This window comes from Caretta caretta, chromosome 10 (assembly GCF_965140235.1).
Source record: "Caretta caretta isolate rCarCar2 chromosome 10, rCarCar1.hap1, whole genome shotgun sequence".
In the NCBI taxonomy this organism is placed as follows: Eukaryota; Metazoa; Chordata; order Testudines; family Cheloniidae; genus Caretta; species Caretta caretta.
This window is the reverse complement of record NC_134215.1, coordinates 6,005,773-6,028,568: the sequence shown is the minus strand read 5'-3', so window position 1 is coordinate 6,028,568 and position 22,796 is coordinate 6,005,773. Positions and strand designations below refer to the sequence as shown.

The 22,796-nt window shown below is 43.2% G+C and overlaps 1 protein-coding gene across 1 annotated transcript; it reads left to right on the top strand.

Annotated features, from left to right (window-relative positions):
* The first annotated feature begins 280 nt into the window (after window positions 1-280).
* TEKT4 (tektin 4) lies at window positions 281-22,589 on the top strand. The gene is made up of 6 exons (XM_048867583.2): window positions 281-931; window positions 11,934-12,004; window positions 14,846-14,989; window positions 15,810-16,032; window positions 20,250-20,404; window positions 22,225-22,589. The coding sequence occupies exons 1-6, from the start codon at window positions 398-400 to the stop codon at window positions 22,439-22,441; spliced, it is 1,344 nt and encodes a 447-aa protein (XP_048723540.1). The 5' UTR covers window positions 281-397; the 3' UTR covers window positions 22,442-22,589.
* Window positions 22,590-22,796: the final 207 nt, after the last annotated feature.

The window sequence follows — 22,796 nt, the reverse complement described above, 5'->3', positions numbered from 1 at the left end:
CCCTTTAAGAGCAGGAGTACAGTCCCCCTCCCACTCTCATGGAACGTTTCCTCAGGCGCGGCAACGCCATTGGTTGGCACCGTCACTCCAGGCAACGGGGGGTCGGGGACGCTCACCGCCGCCCGGCTCGAGTTTCCCTACAGCGTAGAACGTTGCCCATAGCTCTCCCATTGGCTGCCACCGTCGCCCGGGCAACGACGGGCGCGGCCGGGACGCTAACCCGTCACGGTCTCGGGTTTCCCGGCCGAAGGTTCACCCGCTCCCTGATTGGCTGGCCGCCGTCGCCGGGGCAACGGGAGGACGCTGAGCGCGGCGCCGCTCGAAGGCCCCGCAGCGAGCCGCGGCCTTTCCTGGTCGCGGTGCCCGGGGCCGGGCCGCTGTGCGGCGGGAAGCGAGCATGGCTCAGAGCGGGGTGCTGCTGACCAGGGAGCCGGCGCCGCAGGCGGTGCCGGTGTCCGAGCTGCCCGTGAAGGCGTACGAGGCGGCGCTGAACACGGGGCCGGACTCCTCGTGCGGCCTGGCCACGGCCGGCTTCCGCGCCGCCAAGTACCTGACCGAGGAGTGGCACCAGCACAACTACGCCCAGTACCACCAGGCCTTCGCCGACCGCGACGGCTCCGAGCGCTGCCGCCACGAGTCCCAGAGCCTGGCCGCCTACGCCGCCGCCCTGGCCCAGCGCAGCCAGGAGGACTCCACCGCCAAGCTGGGCCAGCGCCTCCAGGACACGCACTTCTGGAAGGCCGAGCTCCAGAGAGAGACCGAGGACCTGAGCGCCGAGACCGACCTGCTGGCGGCCCAGAAAGTGCGGCTGGAGCGGGCGCTGGACGCCACCGAGGTGCCCTGCACCATCGCCACCGACAACCTGCAGTGCCGCGAGAGGAGGCAGCCGGGGGACCTGGTTCGGGACCAGGTGGAGACGGAGCTGCTGAAGGTGAGTGGGGCGGGGGCCTGCCCTGAGGCCCTTCCGCAGCCCCCCTCATCTCTAAAATGCCCAGGGGCTGCGATGATGGGCAGCGCCGCAGTACCCTAAGGTAGACAGACTGTGGAGATCACCCCCCATGGAGACCTGTCCCAGCAGAGCACAGACCTGGCTCTGCTTCCTGGCCTTGTGGCCTGTTGTGTTCCCAACGGTTTGGTTCTCACTGCTTGGGCAGGACCAGGGGAGACTAAAGGTCCTTGCCTGCTACCTCTCCCCCTTGGTCCTGGTCTTGATATTGAATCCGGCCCCTGTTGCTGCCAGCTCCACCTGGCAGGAGGGTTACACAAGCAAGATCAGAATGGAGGCCTCTGAGATCGACATGGAGCATCACATACTGGCATGAGACATCCATGGGCTGCACCTCCATATAAAATATAAGGTGCCAGTTAAGTGCCACCCTAGGTTCTTGGCTAGTTGCCAGTTGTAGCCCTTGGGTGGGCAATGTCCAGCCACTCTTCTCATAACTGTCTTCCTGTACATGGTATTGTTTTTGTCCTGTTGAGGGAAAGAAAGAGAGAGGTGGTGGTTTCAACACAAAGCAGGATCTTTATCATGCTGCAAGATTGATACAGTATTGAGATTACAAGGTAGATGGGTGACAACTGTGTGGGGTGACAGCGTAGGCAGGCAGAGGGTATATACAGGTGATACTTTTCTGGCAAACTTAGTTTAGCAAACATGAAATAAACTAACAAATTTATTTGAGCATAAGCTTTCATCTGATGAAGTGAGCTGTAGCTCACAAAAGTTTATGCTCAAATAAATTTGTTAGTCTCTAAGGTGCCACAAGTCCTCCTTTTTTTTTTTTTTTTTTTTTTTTGCGGATACAGACGAATACGGCAGCTACTCTGAAACATGAAATAAACTGTTTTGGAACATGTTCCCCAAAGAGAGCCTCCAGCAGAAACTTTAGCATCTGCTTTGGAGATGCTGGGATTTTCAATGCGATATTGTGTGCAGAATGCGTTGGGTCAAATTCTACTCTCATAGCTGTACAATTCCATGAATGTAATTATGGTTGAACGGGTGTAACTGAGGACAGATTCTGGACCCATTTTGCATTCTGGAATGCTCCTTATTCTTGCATCTAAGGAATCAGTTAATACCTAGTTTTTTGCAATCTCCAATATATTTTGAAGGTTCCAAAATTGATTCAGGACGAGTTATTGACCAGATTAAACGGCAATATTAGTACTTAACAAAAAACAGAGCCGGACTTCATAGTGGATGGGAAGCAATTAGGATATTATAGGAGTTCTTTAATTGGGATCATGCAGATGTTGTAACCAGTGTTCATGGGAATATTCTAGTTGATAGTAAAAATATGAGATTACTGTTAAATAGCATAAAGGATAACATAGTGGCCTGTCCTTCTGTTGCATAAACATTAACATGATTATACCCAGATTATCAAGCAGAAATTCTCTTAACAGGCTCTTGACGCTTTATGGAGAACTTTGTCAAACGTACATTTACAAAAATATTCATCTGGCATAGCTTATTTCCTGTATTACTCACCTGTTACTCACTGTTATGAAGGATACTTAGTTCATTTCTAAGGAGCCCATCTGCTGCTGCTGCTAGTTCTTCACTTTTTAAATCGTAATTCTGTTTCTGATGACAAAGCATCAACAGCCAACTGGACCTGTCATAAAGAAAGAATGATGTGATTTCAGAAGAGGCATAAGCACCAGAAGCAGATGAACTCTTGAGAAGCTAAGATTCTGTTACCATGCCAATGACCTTTGCAAAGAGGAATGAGGGAAACGAATGAATAATATGAGAACAACAACAACAGTGCAAGAGTTAACTGAAATACATGAATTTTGCAGCAGAGATGTTTGCAAATAGAATGATTTGAAGTGAATTCTTTGTGACTTTGCCAGCTCTTTAAGACCTGGTTATGCTAAATGCCCCACTCTCATTCCAGAAAATCAATCTCTATCTTGTATGTCTTGCTCTTTCCAATCGTAGAATAGTAATACTTGTCACTCAGCCATGAGTTCTGACTGCTCATGGCTCAGATTTCAAAGCTAATGCATGTTTATAATGGTTTGATTTGCTGGTGGGTTTATTTCCATTTGCATATTGATTTGGAGGAGATACGCAGTTTTATTAAAAATTTGTTCCAAATCCTGTTCACCTGTCCAACCACCTTCCATGCTAACCCCTCCCTCAAGCAATGGAGGATCAGAGCTGCTCATTCTAGGTTTGTCTTTTCCTCCTTCGGAACTGGGAAGGGACGATGGGCCATATGTTCCTCTCCCAGTGAAAACTCAAAGGTAGGGAAACAGCATTCTAAAGACACTACCTGGTCAGCTGTGTGGAGAGTCTGACATACCTTCCCTTGGGCAGAGGTTTTTTGATCGCATGGGGAAATTGAATTCCAGGGTGTCTGTGCAATCAATTCAGTCCCTTTTCACTGATTTCATGCCCCCCTACCCTACTAGGCTTGGCACATTCCAACCTTATTTCCATTGGTACAATACCCCCGATGTGGCAGTGCACTAATATCCATAGAATTGTTCAGTTGGAAGGGACCACAGGAGGCCATGCTGAGGCAGAAAGGTCTATTGAGCCCGCCCTGACAGGTGTTTGTCTAACCTGTTCCAGTGCTTAAATCCTTAGAGTTAAAAAGGTTTTCCTATTATCTAACCTAAATCTCCCTTGCTGCAAACTAAGCTGATTACGTCTTCTCCTACCAGGTGTGCTTGGCAAGGAGCCCCGTTCATTCCCCCTGGGAAATCTGTTATTTGTGGGGATGGATGTATCAAGTAGAGTGGTTACTCCCTGGCCCCCCAAATCCACACAGCTGTAGCTATGTGGGGGAGGTGGAAACAGGCAGAGCAGGTTACTGCTCCCATTTCCTGTCATTTTGGGGCCTTTTCACTGATATGTGGGATCCTTTGCTCTCCTCTGCTCTGCAGTGTTCAGATCCTGTATTATGAGAGTCCCTGAAAGATAGGCACCTTCTCAGCAGCGCTTGGACACATGGAAGTTAGGAGCGTAAATACCTTTGATGATCTGGGCAATGGTGTTTATAGAGACAGCACCAACAGACACGCAAGCTGAGGAAACCCTTTGCATGGAAGGGTAATTTCCTTTTCCTTCCAGCAGAAGTCACTTTAGCAGGTGACCACAGTAAGAAACCAGGGGTAGCTAGAGGGAAGATTTCCTGCTACTTTTTGTCATATAGAGGGTTTCAGCCTCTCTCTCCTAGAGGTAGTAGAGGGAGGAGTCATATTGAGAACACATAGGGTGATATGTAATACTGCCTGTTTCACTACTACCATAATGAGGGATGAATATGTTTCAGTGAAAGATCTTCAGGTGAGTAATATAAATCAGATGTGTAGTACTTAGGTGACTTTTACTTAGAAAGGAGTGAATCAGCTTAGATGATGTATTGAAGTGAGGTATTTTAAGGGCAGTTCCGGTTAGGAAAGGAAGGTTGGACGAAGGAGCAGAATGGTCTTTCATGATGAATAAAGATGTATCCATGTAAGTTACATCACTTTTCTTTCTTCCAACATCAGACTACTGCACGTGAAATATCTGATCTCAGGAAAATATAAACATGCATCTAACTCTGAATGATGTATTTGACTATCATAGCACATCTCATCATATACTCTAAATCTCCTCTGCGTCATTGTAATGCCAGATTAATAACTTTTTGTGCCTGCATCTAATATTATATTATAAGCACTAGCATGGGCTTGTCACATGGTGGTATAAATCATGTGTCAGTTATGTATATTTTGCATGTCAAATGGTATTTCTACACATGCAGTCTCCAGATTGATTAATTTAGGGCCAAATACCACCCTGGTTTAAACAGAAAACTCTGCTTATACCACCCTGGCTTAAGAAACTCACAAACATTTGCTTTTAAAAATTCCCATTATTTTCTCCAAGTGATATTAATGAGATGCACAAAATTATGCATTGTGATGGATTGATCACTAGATTCATTCTACCTAGGAAAGCACCATCTATAGCACCATAAAACTAAAACCTGTAATAAAATAAATTACCTACTAAATTTTAAACTGTAAAATGTTCATTTTGTTTTAAATTGACAATCATTTTATGATGGTCATGAAGATTATTATTCGTAACTATGGAAAAGAAAACTGAAAATTAAATGAGATCCTTTTAGATTCCATGACATTTCATTTTAATAGCTGAGATGACCAGATATACATGAGAACATAAAAGACTGGAATGAGAACATATCGTCCATCAAGTCCGATACTTACAACTCTGAGAAATACAAATCTACATTATTGTCATCCTCTGAACTACAAAAGTGCTGCTAGTGACTAAAATCCTTTAATAGTCCCTTCCTCTCATAATATATGAAGGGTCTTCAAGCTAATTAATACTACAGTTCCATGCACACTCTAAATAAAGGTAATATAGAATCACAGGGATGTCGGGCTGGAAGGGATCTTGAGAGGTCATCAAGTCCAGCCCCCTCTGCTCAGGCTGGACCAAGTAAACCTAGAACATCCCTGACATGCGTTTGGAGATTTTTAAGAACCGGTTGGACAATGATGGGATTCCACAACCTTGAAAACCTATTCCACAGCTTAACTACCCTTAGAGTTATAACAACCCTTAACATATTTGACAACTCTTATCAAGTCGTCCCTCAATCTACTTTTCGCCAGATTAAGCATGTCCAGATTTTTTAAATCTGTGCTCATAGATCAGGTTTGCTAAACCATGTTTCATTTTTGTTGCTCTCCTCTGGACTGTCTCCAATTTGTCCACGTCTTTCCTAAATTATGGTGCCTATAGTTGGACACAGTACTCCAGGTGAGGCCTCACCAGTGTCAAGTAGAGTGGGACAATTACCTCCTGGGTCTTACGTATGACACTCCTGTTAATACATCCCCAAAAGATATTAGCCTGTTTCATAACTGCATCACATTGTTGACTCATATTCAATTTGTAATCCTCTGTAACCCCTGGATCCTTTCCAGCAGTACGACCACCTAGCCAGTTTTGTAGCTGTGGATTTGATTTTTCCTTCCTCATATACATTCTATAAATATATTCTACCACTTGTTAAACCACAAACTTCTTCCCATGGGGAGTCATAGAGTGATGGCAGGATTTGGTCCTAATTAGCTGTGCTTCCAGACTCTGACTCCCTTTATCATGGATGCTCACGGAAGCAGTGAAATTTCAAACAGCACCAGGCTGTGTTCCCCTGCAGGCCTGGGGAGCCAAATCCTCTGCCCCGTCCCAGCTGGCCTGCTCCAAATCTGCAGCCTTGAACTCTGTGGAGCCACATGGAGGCACTTCTGCAGGTTTGGGGTTGGGGAAAGAGGGCCATGCTGCAGAGGCAAAACTTCCCCTTTTTTTAAGCACAACTAGGGTTGCCAACTTTCGAATCACACAAAATCGAACACCGCTAGCCCCACCCCTTCCCTGAGCCCCCCCCCCCTTCTCACTATATTCCCCCTCCCTCGGTGGCTCGCTCTCCCCCACCCTCACTCATTTTCACTGGGCTGGGGCAGGAGGTTGGGGTGTGGGAAGGGGTGAGGGCTATAACTGGGGGTGCGGGCTCCAGGGGTGCGGGCTCCCTAACCCTATCCCTAATCCTAACCAGACACCTGGTCACCCTAAGCACCACACCAGCTCCATTTCCTATACACATATGAAGGGGAGCATTTTGCATTGGTGAGCATGAATCATACATAGCTCAATCATACTCATCCCTCTGTCTCTTATGTGGTAAGATGTCTTCAGTTCTGAGTCTGTGAAGATTTACACAAGTGCACAACTTTAGGCACTGAGCAGGCCCACTGAACTTAGTGGGTTAAAGATAAGCACATGTATACATTTTGGAGGATTGGGGCCTTAATCGGGAATATTTAGTGTCCAATCCCACGGCTTTTATTCAGGCAAAACTCCCACTGAACTTTGCCTGAGTAATAATGCAGAAATTTGGGGGCCTGTAGGTGTCTTTTGCTAGTTTGAACATACTCTACGTTTATTTGCACACACTGTTTCAGGGTAAGAGGGAAGCTCATCTACTTTAAGGTTTGGAGTTAAATCAGGAATCCTAAACCTTCCCAAAGAGCTAAAAGGCATGGTTACTGACATGGTTTCTGGCTGTATGTTTCATGAGGTTGCTCTGCCAGTTTATGCAGCTTAAGAATTAGCATGGAGTTTATTTTAAATGTCATGAAAAATCATATGGCAGATCAGCATGCAGAAGTGGTTGTTATTTAAACCTGTGTGTCTGGAGCACATTAGGTTTATCTACTTCCCACTAGCATTATGGCTGCCGTGGATTATGGCTATTGCTTCTGCATTTCTTAAGTATTCTATTTAAGTGCACATCTCCCCCAGCAGAAATGCAGTTACTTTTATTGTAGGTCATTCAACAAGAGTCTCCTTTATTTTAGTACTGCATCTCTTTTGCCATGTAAGAGACCTATTAATTGGTAATGGAAGGCTTTTCATATTCAAAGCTGTGCAATTAAATTGTACATTGATCATAGGTAATGCTATTGCCTCTTTATTTAAACTGAGGATATACCACACAACATGAAATCAATTATCTTTAATGGCATTTCAAATCTCGGGTCTTGCTAAATCTTTTAAAATATTTGTAACAAAATGGTGCTGTCTAACAATTCAGCCCTCGTAACATTTCCTTCCTTGGTATTCCTCATTGCAAGGGCAGTTTATTAAAGAGACACTGTCAACTTTTTTTAATAGGTTTCATTTTAACAGTGCATCTCAGAATCTTAAAAATGCCATTTTCACCCTGATTAGACTTGTCCTTTTTCTGTTTAAAATAAATTGTTCTTTATTATTTTCCTCCTTTGTTTCTTATGGAGAATAAGCTGATGTGTCAGTGGCTTGTATACATCCTTATTTGTCTAAAACATTGTAATATAATCAACTGGTGCAAGCACAGTTCTAAGAATAGTGTTTGATAGTAAATATGTTCTCTCTCTGCTGGCCAGATGACTGTCATTGGAGTAAAATAGCAACATTAATGAGGAGTTTTTTAATGCCCTGTAGCTCTTTTTAATGTCTAGGCCACAAATAATAAGCGGAGGAAATAAGGTAGGAAATGTGGTATCTTTTATTGGACCAGCTAATAAATAACAGTGCACAAGCTTCCAGGGCAGAAAGGTCATTTCATTAAGTATTGGTAGAATCATAGAATATCAGGGTTGGAAGGGACCTCAGGAGGTCATCTAGTCCAACCCCCTGCTCAGAGCAGGACCAATCCCCAATTAAATCATCCCAGCCAGGGCTTTGTCAAGCCTGACCTTAAAAACTTCTAAGGAAGGAGATTCTACCACCTCCCTAGGTAACGCATTCCAGTGTTTCACCACCCTCCTAGTGAAAAAGTTTTTCCTAATATCCAACCTAAACCTCCCCCACTGCAACTTGAGACCATTACTCCTTGTCCTGTCCTCTTCTACCACTGAGAATAGTCTAGAACCATCCTCTCTGGAACTACCTCTCTGGTAGTTGAAAGCAGCTATCAAATCCCCCCTCATTCTTCTCTTCTGCAGACTAAACAATCCAAGTTCCCTCAGCCTCTCCTCATAAATCATGTGTTCCAGACCCCTAATCATTTTTGTTGCCCTTCGCTGGACTCTCTCCAATTTATCCACATCCTTCTTGTAGTGTGGGGCCCAAAACTGGACACAGTACTCCAGATGAGGCCTCACCAATGTCGAATAGAGGGGGACGATCACTCCCTCGATCTGCTCGCTATGCCCCTACTTATACATCCCAAAATACCATTGGCCTTCTTGGCAACAAGGGCACACTGCTGACTCATATCCAGCTTCTCGTCCACTGTCACCCCTAGGTCCTTTTCCGCAGAACTGCTGCCTAGCCATTCGGTCCCTAGTCTGTAGCGGTGCATTGGGTTCTTCCGTCCTAAGTGCAGGACTCTGCACTTATCCTTATTGAACCTCATCAGATTTCTTTTGGCCCAATCCTCCAATTTGTCTAGGTCCCTCTGTATCCTATCCCTGCCCCCCAGCGTATCTACCACTCCTCCTAGTTTAGTATCATCCGCAAATTTGCTGAGAGTGCAATCCACACCATCCTCCAGATCATTTATGAAGATATTGAACAAAACCGGCCCCAGGACCGACCCCTGGGGCACTCCGCTTGACACCGGCTGCCAACTAGACATGGAGCCATTGATCACTACCCGTTGAGCCCGACAATCTAGCCAGCTTTCTACCCACCTTACAGTGCATTCATCCAGCCCATACTACTTTAACTTGCTGACAGGAATACTGTGGGAGACCATGTCAAAAGCTTTGCTAAAGTCAAGAAACAAAACATCCACTGCTTTCCCTTCATCCACAGAACCAGTAATCTCATCATAGAAGGTGATTAGATTAGTCAGGCATGACCTTCCCTTGGTGAATCCATGCTGACTGTTCCTGATCACTTTCCTCTCATGTAAGTGCTTCAGGATTGATTCTTTGAGGACCTGCTCCATGATTTTTCCGGGGCCTGAGGTGAGGCTGACTGGCCTGTAGTTCCCAGGATCCTCCTTCTTCCCTTTTTTAAAGATTGGCACTACATTAGCCTTTTTCCAGTCATCTGGGACTTCCCCCGTTCACCACGAGTTTTCAAAGATAATGGCCAATGGCTCTGCAATCACAGCCGCCAATTCCTTTAGCACTCTTGGATGCAACTCGTCCGGCCCCATGGACTTGTGCACGTCCAGCTTTTCTAAATAGTCCCTAACCACCTCTTTTTCCACAGAGGGCTGGCCATCTACTCCCCATGCTGTGATGCCCAGCGCAGCAGTCTGGGAGCTGACCTTGTTAGTGAAGACAGAGGCAAAAAAAGCATTGAGTACATTAGCTTTTTCCACATCCTCTGTCACTAGGTTGCCTCCCTCATTCAGTAAGGGGCCCACACTTTCCTTGACTTTCTTCTTGTTTCATAGATTCATAGATTCATAGATATTTAGGCCAGAAGGGACCATTATGATCATCTAGTCTGACCTCCTGCACAATGCAGGCCACAGAATTTCACCCACCACTCCTAAAAAAGACCTCACATCTATATCTGTGCTATTGAAGTCCCCAAATTGTAGTTTGAAGACCTCAAGGAGCAGAGAATCCTCCAGCAAGTGACCCGTGCCCCATGCTACAGAGGAAGGCGAAAAACCTCCAGGGCCTTCCAATCTGCCCTGGAGGAAAATTCCTTCCCGACCCCAAATATGGCGATCAGCTAAACCCTGAGCATATGGGCAAGATTCATCAGCCAGATACTACAGAAAATTCCTTCCCGGGTAACTTGGATCTTACCCCATCTAAAAACCCATCACAGGCCATTGGGCCTATTTACCATGAATATTTAATTACCAAAACCAAAACCCTTCTTGTTACTCTTGACATCTCTTGCTAGCTGCAGCTCCAGGTGCGATTTGGCCCTCCTGATTTCATTCCTACATGCCCGAGCAATATTTTTATACTCTTCCCTGGTCATATGTCCAACCTTCCACTTCTTGTAAGCTTCTTTTTTATGTTTAAGATCCGCTAGGATTTCACCGTTAAGCCAAGCTGGTCGCCTGCCATATTTACTATTCTTTCGACACATCGGGATGGTTTGTCCCTGTAACCTCAACAGGGATTCCTTGAAATACAGCCAGCTCTCCTGGATTCCTTTCCCCTTCATGTTAGTCCCCTAGGAGATCCTACCCATCCATTCCCTGAGGGAGTCGAAGTCTGCTTTCCTGAAGTCCAGGGTCCGTATCCTGCTGCTTACCTTTCTTCCCTGTGTCAGGATCCTGAACTCAACCAACTCATGGTCACTGCCTCCCAAATTCCCATCCACTTTTGCTTCCCCCACTAATTCTTCCCGGTTTGTGAGCAGCAGGTCAAGAAAAGCTCCCTCCCTAGTTGGCTCCTCTAGCACTTGCACCAGGAAATTGTCCCCTACGTTTTCCAAAAACTTCCTGGATTGTCTATGCACCGCTGTATTGCTCTCCCAGCAGATATTAGGAAAATTAAAGTCACCCATGAGAACCAGGGCGTGCGATCTAGTAGCTTCTGCGACTTGCTGGAAGAAAACCTCATCCACCTCATCCCCCTGGTCCGGTGGTCTATAGCAGACTCCCACCACTACATCACTCTTGTATGATGGCACTTCAGGAACAAAGCAAACTTCTTACAACCTAAGATGCTTCCTTGTTCAGTAAAGGATATTTTAAAATACAGACTTTTAGTTTCCTATCCAAATAAATTTAATTATGAAATTAGCATGATACATCAGTTCAACCTGGGGCTTTAGACATCTGTCCCATTATCAAGGAGGTGGGTCAACTCTTCAGGGCATAAACTAATCACCTGCTGGCTTTAGGAGACAATTGGTCCTCCATCTACAACATTGTTGAACTGACTAGATGCATTATGAGATTTTTCCATATTCCTTGGTGTTGTCCATTACCAGATGCAGGATTCTGGACTAAGTTGGTCTGATCCTATATGACAAAGCTTTGAAATTCAATAGATTATTTTTCAGTGGGTGCCTTAAAGCCATTTAAACATACAATAATTTTGTAAAAGGTCTAGCACCAACATCTATATATCAGCCTATACTGTTGCAAATCTTGTCTTAAATATGATAAAACATATTCCTTACTCTTAATATACATGCAGTATTAAAACAACAAATTCTAAAGAATGGAAATACTTTAAGCATTAGTCACAAACCTGTAATTTATTGAATGAATTCAATGTTGATTGATCTACCTTATATTTGAATCATATCTAACTCCTCGGAAGATCTTGACAAAGTCTTTACAATAATGAAAAATAGTGTCACAAAGAGAATGGATAATTAGTGGACAATTTAGCAACGCACCAGTAGTGGTTGAAAGCAAAGGTCTCTGAAAATGGGATGTACTGAATATCATAATTTTTATATTTTTATCTAGGAAGTTGAACTTATCAGAAATGTACAAGAACTTCTGAAGAGAACTTTGATGCAAGCTGTTAACCAGATGCAGTAAGATGCTTTTCACTGTTCCTAAGTACTTAATGATTTATAGGACCAAATTCATTCCTGACCTCTATGGACACAACTGTCAGTAGGTGAAATTCACGAGGCCTATGCCATTCTATTTAAGCCCTCAAAATAGATACAATTATGTATATGGAAAGGCAGCATTGTAAGCAAGCCAGGTGGTGTAAGAGAAGTGCCATGTCTTTTTGTAGCAATAGTTACCATTATTCTATAACATTAGGTCAGATTTTTCATCTTGCTTTCAAATAGATCTGTCTAGTTCTGTGATGGCTCAAAATTGCATTTAAGTAGAAGTACAGTAAAAACATTTTATTCTGTTGAAGTCACTGCTCTATTGCATTGGGACTAGTACAGCTATTTTAAAATCTCTTTTTAAACAATTTGTTAGAAAAAAGTACCCTTGTGCCCCTTGAGCTGTTGCCGTCAGATGTGAGTATGAATTAAGGAAGTGAAAAAACCTGACAGTATCTTTGCTAGTATGGAAGTCTGTTTGCTCTTGAAAAGTAGTGTTTACATTTATGTTACAATATACCTGTCTGAAGATAAGATGTTTACTAAATTCTAAGGTATTTCAAGGTGAGGCAATTAATAGTACACATTACATTTCAAAATCTTTTATTCTTATCAGCCAGCATTTGTCTTATTTTCTTAGATATAAAGCAGAATATTATTTTAATAAAGAATGCTTATAAAAAGTGGAATCACACAACAATTTCAAATAGTTTAATTACCTCTGTGATGGGTTACCCCCCACTCCGGGGTGCCACCTGATGTACTGGGGTACCACTGACCCCTCCTATTCCATCAGCCTGGGCTCCCTTACTCTGGCCTGCTGAGCCAGGCCCTCAAGCCTCCTCCAGCAAACACACAGGTAGGGACACACCAGCTGTGGAATGACATGGATACTGAAATCAGCTCTGCATGGGAAGACTCAGCTAGGGAATTGCCCAGCACTCAAGTGCACACCCCCGCTGGGGTGCAAACCCAAAATTGTTTTGTCTGTGATGCACAGAGAACTATACAGCGTAAGCTTATTGAAATTCGCCTCCTCCCTCAATGTGGAGGAAGATATGCACAGCTTCCTCCCCCCCCCCGCCCTGTTATGAATTCCACAAACTGGGTTTAGAGAAAACAAAAGCAAGCTTATTAACTACACAAGATAGATTTTAAGTTTTTATAAGGGATAGCAAACAGATCAAAGCAGATTACTGAGCAAATAAAACAAACACGCAAACTAAGCTTAATACACTAAAGAAACTGGTTACAAGTAGTAATTTCTCACCCTAAATGTTGTTTTAGGCATTTCTTTCACAAGCCAGACACCTTTTCCAGCCTGGGCTCAGCTCTCCCCGCCCCCCCCCCCCTTTGTCTTTGTTTCTTAGGCCTTGTCTACACTGCCACTTTACAGTGCTGCAACTCTCTCGCTCAGGGGTGTGAAAAAACACGCCACCCCCACCCCGAGCGCTGCAAGTTTCAGCGCTGTAAAGAGCTCTCTCCCAGTGCTGGTGCCACGACTACACAGCCACATTACAGCGCTGCTGCAGCTTTAGATGTTTCCAGCAGTCATCCTGGGCGGGGGTTCAGTGAAGAAAGAACCCTGATTAACTCCCTTCCCTCCCTTAAATAGGATTCACATATGGCAGGAATCCTTTGTCTTTCAGTGTGATTCCCACCCCCCTCAGTGGAAAAATATTGGTATTCTATGTTGGAGTCCAGTACCAGGTGACATGACCACATGACCCTGTAGTGTCAAAGCAGCCATGAGGCAAAGGCCATTTGTAGCATCCCAGGAAGCTTCTCCAGAAGGTGGGAGATTAGCATCTTCAAAGACCTATTGTTCTCCTTAATGGTTCATTGACTTGTCCCCAGCTAGCCAGCCAGGCTGATTGCATTTTGTCTGGTGGGCGTTCCCCAGGGGCAAACACTTTTGTAGTTAAGATGTATAGTCAATATTCCAAAGTTTAGATACAAAAATGATACATGCATACAAATAGGATAATCATATTCAGTAAATCATAACCTTTCCAATGATATCTCACATGCCTTATCTTGCACAAAACATATCATAGTTATGCTATAATCATATTATAACAATATTTCTATGAAGAATACGGGCTGTTGTGTCGCAACCTCCTTCAAAGCACAATACAGGATCTATTGAGTTCAGACTTTACTTTGTATTAATAATTGTTGTAAGATCGTCTTGGTGTAGTATTACATAGGTTAACATTTGTAGACTTTTTGATTCCTTAGTTCATACTGACATCTGGTGGTAACAGGCGAGAGAAAAATGGTACATTTTATAACTAACTGTTGCTAAAGATCTTTAAATTAATTGTGGTAGGCAGGAGAGATTTAATTTAGAATAAAGCAACAGGTTTAATTTTTAATGTCATTATACTGTGTTTTCTGAGGATCAAATCATGCTGTCTCCTTGATAAAAACTTTGGGTGAGTGGGAAAGAGGACTAAGAAAACCATGTGGGTCACATTATGAAGTTCCCATATGGGCTCCCTGTCCACCAGGATTACTCTGTGAAACCCCAGGTCCAGGTCTGCACCTCACCATCAGACCTCCAGCTATTGCAGTTAGTACAGAGGAGAGTTGGGGCGGAGGGATGGAAGTGGGTAGTAGGGTGCTGCTGTGCAAGGTTGGGGAAATAGATTTGGGGCTGGAATTTTCAAAGGATCGGAGGAGGGTTAGCTACCCAGCTTTCTTTGAAAGTCCTAGGCTCTGTCCTCTGGACTCATACATTTTCATGATGTTTTTGCAAGGTCGTATTATTTTTCCAGCACTGATTTGTGGTAATCTTCACCTTTTTAGATTAAATCGAGATCACAAGCAGATTTGTGAAATGGATTGGTCTGATAAGGTGGAAACATACAACATTGATGACAAATGTGGAAGATACAATAATCAGAGCACCAACATCCAGTTCCATCCCAGCTCATCAAAGTTTGAGGAAAGGTGAGGACTACTTGTTATTAACCTATACAAGGAAAGCCATTGAGATGTAAAGGATCCTCTGTATCAGCTAAAACCACACCATTTTTATATATAAGTTTATTTTATACCAAACAAATACATATTATATTTGCAAAAATATCAGTTCTTAGCAATAATTTGTTATAAACATTTGGGTGGGGTGTTATTCAAAACCCATTGAAGTCAATGCAAAGGCTTGATTAGATTGAATTACAGAAGGCCCTGGGTTAGTTGTTGAAAGAAAAGTTATATAGAACAGAATTTTATTGCTTAACTATTATAAATGTCACTTTTTTCCCTCCAATCCTGCAATGTAGTTTACAAAATGTTATATAGTTCCTTCTGATGCTCAACAGATGGCAAAGTATTACCACAGAATCATATTTCAATCTGCTTTGTAGATAAAGTAGACATGGGTTGTAAAGCTTAATTGGCTAGAAATCCTAGTGCTTATGTACCACTGTCTTAACAATGTTTGCCACTCTCAGTATAGTTAAGATGTATGAGTGATTCTTATTTTTTGTTTTGCCTTTATTCTATTTGTTAAAGGTGATAGAACTTCTGATGATTCTATTTAGTGTATCTCTCTCTGCTTCAGAAGTGAGAGGACAGGTGAGAGTACTCCCACCTGCTGTTCCCCCATGTTTTATTTATAGTAATACTAAAGGGTGCATGCCATAGCAGGAAAGTTTATGGGATGATAAAACCCAAGGAAATGGAACAGTTCTGCTTTGGCTTTTCTTTTCCATTGCAACTTGAACAAAGTTGTTCATGAGAGTGATTCCTGCCCTATCCCTTACAGTGCCTCAACACCTGAAACCTGGGCAAAATTCAGCCATGACAACATCTATAGGGCAGAGCGAGAGCGACTGGCTTCCATCAACCTCCGTTTATTGATTGACAATATCCTTCATGACACAGCTGAGGATCTCCACTTGCAGTGCGCTGCTGTCAATGAGGCTTTTGCTAAACGCTGTGAAGAGATGGAAGATGCAAAACACAAACTGGAACATCATTTGAAAAAAGTAAGGGTGCCCCTGAGTTTATTGGCTAAGCTGCTTCCATTAGTTTTCACACATATTGAGATCATCACCGCAGAATGATCAAGAAAGAAGAGTTGCTTAGTCCATTTAGAGTATAGAATAGTATTTTGTGTCAGTTTAGTATCTGATAGGGTTTCCAGTTGTGACCCTGATTCAGCAGAACATCTAAGCACATGATTATATTTAAGTGTGCTTAAGTTCCCTTATTGTCACTGCATCACTAAATCACGGTGGACTTAAAATGCATGCTCAAAGTTAAGCACATGCTTAAGTGCTTTGCTGAATCAGGGCCTAACTCCTGCCCTGGCAAGGAGATGAACTTTATGATCTAATAGGTGTTTCCCACCTGTCTATCTGTAAAGTACTAGGTCAATGTTCATCTCAGGTGTAGCCCCACTGAAGTCAGTGGAATTAACCCAGGGTGGATTTTTCCCACTGTATCCATGTGTGAAGAGTACACAGTGTGTATCTTGCTGTACATGCAAGACACGTACACATACAACATAGACTCCTATTTAAAAGCTATTAATAGGGTGAGATGTTTCAAGATGTTGTTGGAGGCAAAGTAAAAAAGCTTTGGATCCCATTGAAGGGCAGCTCTGAGCTAGCAGAGGACAGGTGGGGGCGGGGATAGAGAAATGGTAACATTTTTATGAACATGTCACTCCTAAATAGAAGCATCCACAGTAGTGTGCATTATGGTGCCTTTTCCATAACATATCTAATAAACTAGTGAGAGCATTTTTACTGTGACTGTACCTCTCAAGGGAAGATTACAGTAGTCAGTATCATATACATCACTGCCAGTAACCACTAGTTCAGTGGTTCCCAAACTTGTTCTGCCGCTTGTTCAGGGAAAGCCCCTGGTGGGCCAGGCCGGTTTGTTTATCTGCCGCGTCCACAGATTCAGCCAATCGCGGCTCCCAGTGGCTGTGGTTCACTGCTCCAGGCCAATGGGAGTTGCTGGAAGCAGCGGCCAGTACGTCCCTCAGCCCACACCGCTTCCAGCAGCTCCCATTGGCCTGGAGCAGCGAAACGTGGCCAGTGGGAGCCACGATTGGCCGAACCTGCGGACGCGACAGGTAAACAAACCAGCCTGGCGTGCCAGGGGCTTTCCCTGCACAAAATGGCGGAACAAGTTTGGGAACCACTGCACTAGTTGCTTCCCAAGATTATTTTTATTATTATACTCTTAAAAAGCGAGCATTTAGCATGGTACACTGTGCATTCTAAATGTATTACCTACTGTGTGTAAGGACAATACCATTGGTATGATACTTGTTTTTTAACGGCATCCACTGTAATACTACTGAAGTTCTATGGGCATTAATGTTAATTTCCATTTTGTTTTTTCTCCTTAAAGTCCAAAGGTGCAACAAACTGACATTCAGCAACTCATGACTGAATGATTCTGTGAAAATGCGTAATACCTTGTAAAAAAAAAATCAGAAATACAGATTCATGGGCCTTGATTATACTCATTTTCACTGATTTAATTCTGGAGTAACTCCATCAAAGTCAAAAAGAAAAGGAGTACTTGTGGCACCTTAGAGACTAACCAATTTATTTGAGCATGAGCTTTCGTGAGCTACAGCTCACTTCATCAGATGCATACCGTGGAAACTGCAGCAGACTTTATATACACACATGAAACAATACCTCCTCCCACCCCACTGTCCTGCTGGTAATAGCTTATCTAAAGTGATCAACAGGTGGGCCATTTCCAGCACAAATCCAGGTTTTCTCACCCTCCACCCCCCCACACACAAATTCACTCTCCTGCTGGTGCTAGCCCATCCAAAGTGACAACTCTTTACATAATCAAGTCGGGCTATTTCCTGCATAGATCCAGGTTTGCTCACATCCCCCCCACCCCCATACACACACAAACTCACTCTCCTGCTGGTAATAGCTCATCTAAACTGACCACTCTCCAAGTTTAAATCCAAGTTAAACCAGAACATCTGGGGGGGGGGGGGGGTTGGAAAAAACAAGAGGAAACAGGCTACCTTGCATAATGACTTAGCCACTCCCAGTCTCTATTTAAGCCTAAATTAATAGTATCCAATTTGCAAATGAATTCCAATTCAGCAGTTTCTCGCTGGAGTCTGGATTTGAAGTTTTTTTGTTTTAAGATAGCGACCTTCATGTCTGTGATTGTGTGACCAGAGAGATTGAAGTGTTCTCCGACTGGTTTATGAATGTTATAATTCTTGACATCTGATTTGTGTCCATTTATTCTTTTACGTAGAGACTGTCCAGTTTGACCAATGTACATGGCAGAGGGGCATTGCTGGCACATGATGGCATATATCACATTGGTGGATGTGCAGGTGAACGAGCCTCTGATAGTGTGGCTGATGTTATTAGGCCCTGTGATGGTGTCCCCTGAATAGATATGTGGGCACGATTGGCAACGGGCTTTGTTGCAAGGATAAGTTCCTGGGTTAGTGGTTCTGTTGTGTGGTATGTGGTTGTTGGTGAGTATTTGCTTCAGGTTGCGGGGCTGTCTGTAGGCAAGGACTGGCCTGTCTCCCAACACTTGTGAGAGTGTTGGGTCATCCTTTAGGATAGGTTGTAGATCCTTAATAATGCGTTGGAGGGGTTTTTAGTTGGGGGCTGAAGGTGACCGCTATTGGCGTTCTGTTATTTTCTTTGTTAGGCCTGTCCTGTAGTAGGTAACTTCTGGGAACTCTTCTGGCTCTATCAATCTGTTTCTTTACTTCTGCAGGTGGGTATTGTAGTTGTAAGAAAGCTTGACAGAGATCTTGTAGGTGTTTGTCTCCGTCTGAGGGGTTGGAGCAAATGCGGTTGTATCGCAGAGCTTGGCTGTAGACGATGGATCGTGTGGTGTGGTCAGGGTGAAAGCTGGAGGCATGCAGGTAGGAATAGCGGTCAGTAGGTTTCCGGTATAGGGTGGTGTTTATGTGGCCATTGTTTATTAGCACTGTAGTGTCCAGGAAGTGGATCTCTTGTGTGGACTGGACCAGGCTGAGGTTGGTGGTGGGATGGAAATTGTTGAAATCATGGTGGAATTCCTCAAGGGCTTCTTTTCCATGGGTCCAGATGATGAAGATGTCATCAATATAGCGCAAGTAGAGTAGGGGCTTTAGGGGACGAGAGCTGAGGAAGCGTTGTTCTAAATCAGCCATAAAAATGTTGGCATACTGTGGGGCCATGCAGGTACCCATAGCAGTGCCGCTGATCTGAAGGTATACATTGTCCCCAGATGTGAAATAGTTATGGGTAAGGACAAAGTCACAAAGGGTGGGGGGGATGTGAGCAAACCTGGATCTATGCAGGAAATAGCCCGACTTGATTATGTAAAGAGTTGTCACTTTGGATGGGCTAGCACCAGCAGGAGAGTGAATTTGTGTGTGGGGGGGTGGAGGGTGAGAAAACCTGGATTTGTGCTGGAAATGGCCCACCTGTTGATCACTTTAGATAAGCTATTACCAGCAGGACAGTGGGGTGGGAGGAGGTATTGTTTCATGTGTGTATATAAAGTCTGCTGCAGTTTCCACGGTATGCATCTGATGAAGTGAGCTGTAGCTCACGAAAGCTCATGCTCAAATAAATTGGTTAGTCTCTAAGGTGCCACAAGTACTCCTTTTCTTTTTGTGAATACAGACTAACACGGCTGTTCCTCTGAAATCCATCAAAGTCAGTGGAGTTCACTGGTTTTAAAGTAGATAAAGTGAGAAATCCTGATTCTTTTCATAGTGATTTCAGCTTCACTAATGCCAGAAATCTGTGAACATAAGCATAGGTAATCTTTCTGATCTAATTTAAAATAGCCTGTCACTTTTTGAGTAATTTACATTAATTGCAGTGCCAGAAATAATTCACTGAGACGGATTGTGCCATGAACAGGTTCCGATGAGAGTACAAATAGACGGTAGTATTTAATCAGCTGCAAAAATTCTTCAGCTTCTCTTTAAAATGGACATCAGACTTTTCACTCTGCTCAGTGTAGGAACAGAGATAAGGAGACAAAAGAGCTTTATAGGGCCTTTGCACCTCCCAAATTCTGGCAGCAACGGGCTACCTAGCAGGAGCAAAACTACTGTTGATTCCTTGGGAGCATGAAGAGGCCCCATCATTTAATGTCTGTAAAGTGCTATACACACTAATAGTACCATATAAGTTAATTTATTGTCTTAAACTTGTCTTTTTTCATGGATATTCTCTTCAAACAGACTCTTAAAGAGATTGGAGATCAAGAAAACAACATTGCTGCTCTCAAACAAGCTATTAAGGACAAAGAAGCTCCGCTGAAAGTGGCTCAGACAAGGCTGTACGACAGATCTTTTAGGCCCAACGTTGAGCTCTGCAGAGATCCAGCACAATTCAGGTAAACACATTAAAGAGAGAGTCATTAAAGACCCCAATTATATCAAAGACATTTTTAGAGAACTTCTGCCTGGCAGAGACATACAGTGGCAAAGAAATAAATGGTTTACCCATTCACAATAAGGTGTTATTGTGAATGTGTGTATCATTGACTTCAATGGGTTGACATAGATTCAATGGAGTTTTACCCATTGATGCCAGTTCTGAAATGTCAATTATCTAATCCCCAAGTTTAACAATGTCACTGCCACTGTTGTATGAAATATGTTGACATTTAGTTTTGTAGCATGTGGCCTTCAGCGCTTAATTACTGGGCTTGATTCCAATACCTTTCACTGATGTGAACTGGGAGTTATGCCATTGAAATCAGCGTAAAGAAGATCTGAATCAGGTCCAAAATGTTTATAAATAGAGAATCCATAAACATATCTGTCCGCTTTCTTCTTTGAACAGTGGGGGTCTTTACCTTATCCAACTGATCCAAAATAACCTGACAGGTTGTAGATAATTTGCAGACGGTATGCTCTTGGCAGAGGTTCACTGGGAGGTGGATTATGTGGTGAATCAATTACGCTTCAAGCACTGCGAATGTAAATGGGCTGTGCATTTCTAGAAGCTGAGAAAACTCATCAGCTCCTCTAAAGAACTAGCTGATGGCATTCGATTTTCAGTAATAATCCATTTAAAAACTGGAGGGCAATAAATCCTTTCAAATTAAAGGTCGGAATGTAATTTGTTACTCTTGATCTCATTATTGTGCTTGTAATTGATTCTCCCACTTGTGTTTTTTTCCCCTGCCCTTAGGAAAATTTGTGATCAGCTTTCCCAGGTGGTTATAGCAAAAATATACACCATTCAAAGCCAATATGCTGCTTCTCTCCTCTGTATAGTGATTCGATCATTTTACTTAATTCAAATGCTTTATGCTATCTCAGACACATTCATTTAGGCCCTGATTCAGCAAACCATCCCTACTCAAAGCTCTTAAACATGTGCATTGCTTCTAATAGGATATAAGGACATGCTTAAGTGCTTTGCTGAATAGCGATGTGCTTAATTGTTTTTCTGAAATGGGGCCTTATATTGTTTCACTTTACTCCTCTCCCCCCAATACATACCCCTTATATATAGCATCCCCTTTTCCCAAGAAATAAACATTTGTGGGGAACTTTCAATGAGAGTCGTGCACCTAACTGCCTTTTATGGCTTTGAAACTCTTCTCTACAATTCATTCTAAAAAGAACCTAAGGAACGTGTGGTGATCTCACTTACATCAATGTACATCTGGAGTAACACTAGGGGCTTCAGTAGTTCCTCCAGTTGTACACCAGCGAGCAGAGGTAAAAATTTGGGCTTACATGAACGTTCAGGCAGTCAAAAATCAGTCAGTCATCTAAACCATCTTTAGCCCTTCAGTTGTTAACATAGGATGCTTGCAGAATGGAATAGTATCTAGGACAACATATCATTCTTTCATGACTATTCCAAATGGGGAAAGGTTATCTTGGAGTTTGTTGAGCATATTTTTTACAATATAAATTTTAGGAGACCTTTATAATTACAGTCGTTTTGAAATTAGTCCTAGCTTTATGTTTATTGGAAGAGACTTCATTCACAGCTCGGAGAGCAGCTTCATTTCATAATTCTTTAGCTCAAAGTCCATAGCACCCACCAGGCCCTGCTAGCCGTTGTACAGACTAACACCCAATTACTGGGCTGTTGAGTTTCAGAAGAACAAAGACAGCTAACCAGAGAACTATAACAGCTCACATGCCTTTGGAGCCTTCCTCTAATTTTGATTACTTATTTAATTCTATTCAGGTTGATCAGTGAAGTTGAAGAACTGACAGAGTCCATTGAGTCTCTGAAGCAGAAACTACTGGAGGCTGAACAGTCTCTGAGGAACCTGGAAGACACGCGGATGAGTCTGGAGAAGGAGATAGCTGTGAAATCGAACAGCATTTTTATTGATAGGCAGAAGTGCATGGCCCATCGCACGCGATACCCTGTTGTCCTTAAACTAGCAGGTTACCAGTAGCAATACTCTCTGTATTAATGATGTGAAGATTGGTAGAAAATCTTAACCAAAGATATTTAATTTTATAATAAGTGTGTAATATTATAGTCAATAAGAAACATAATTGGCTGTTAATTTCCTTTATTTAAATAAAAATGCATAAGCATAACATCACGGTTGGCTGTGGTTCTTGCAGTTGCATTCCACCTAAAATTTGATCTCTGTTTTCTTTTTGCTTGTGTAGTTCATACAGTATGTGATGTTTCAGGGCTTTTTTCCTCAGATCAAATAAATGAACCTGCGGGTTTTGGAACAAAGAAAGGCTTTTCTAGCTCCATTGTTTTCAAGCAACTTTACAGTGAACAAATAAGTGTGC

Coding starts and splice junctions, on each gene's coding strand:
- TEKT4 (XM_048867583.2), top strand. CDS start 398: ATGGCTCAGAGCGGGGTGCTGCTGACCAGGGAGCCGGCGCCGCAGGCG. Junction 14,990..15,809: donor TCATCAAAGTTTGAGGAAAG/GTGAGGACTACT, acceptor TATCCCTTACAG/TGCCTCAACACCTGAAACCT. Junction 20,405..22,224: donor AGAGATCCAGCACAATTCAG/GTAAACACATTA, acceptor AATTCTATTCAG/GTTGATCAGTGAAGTTGAAG.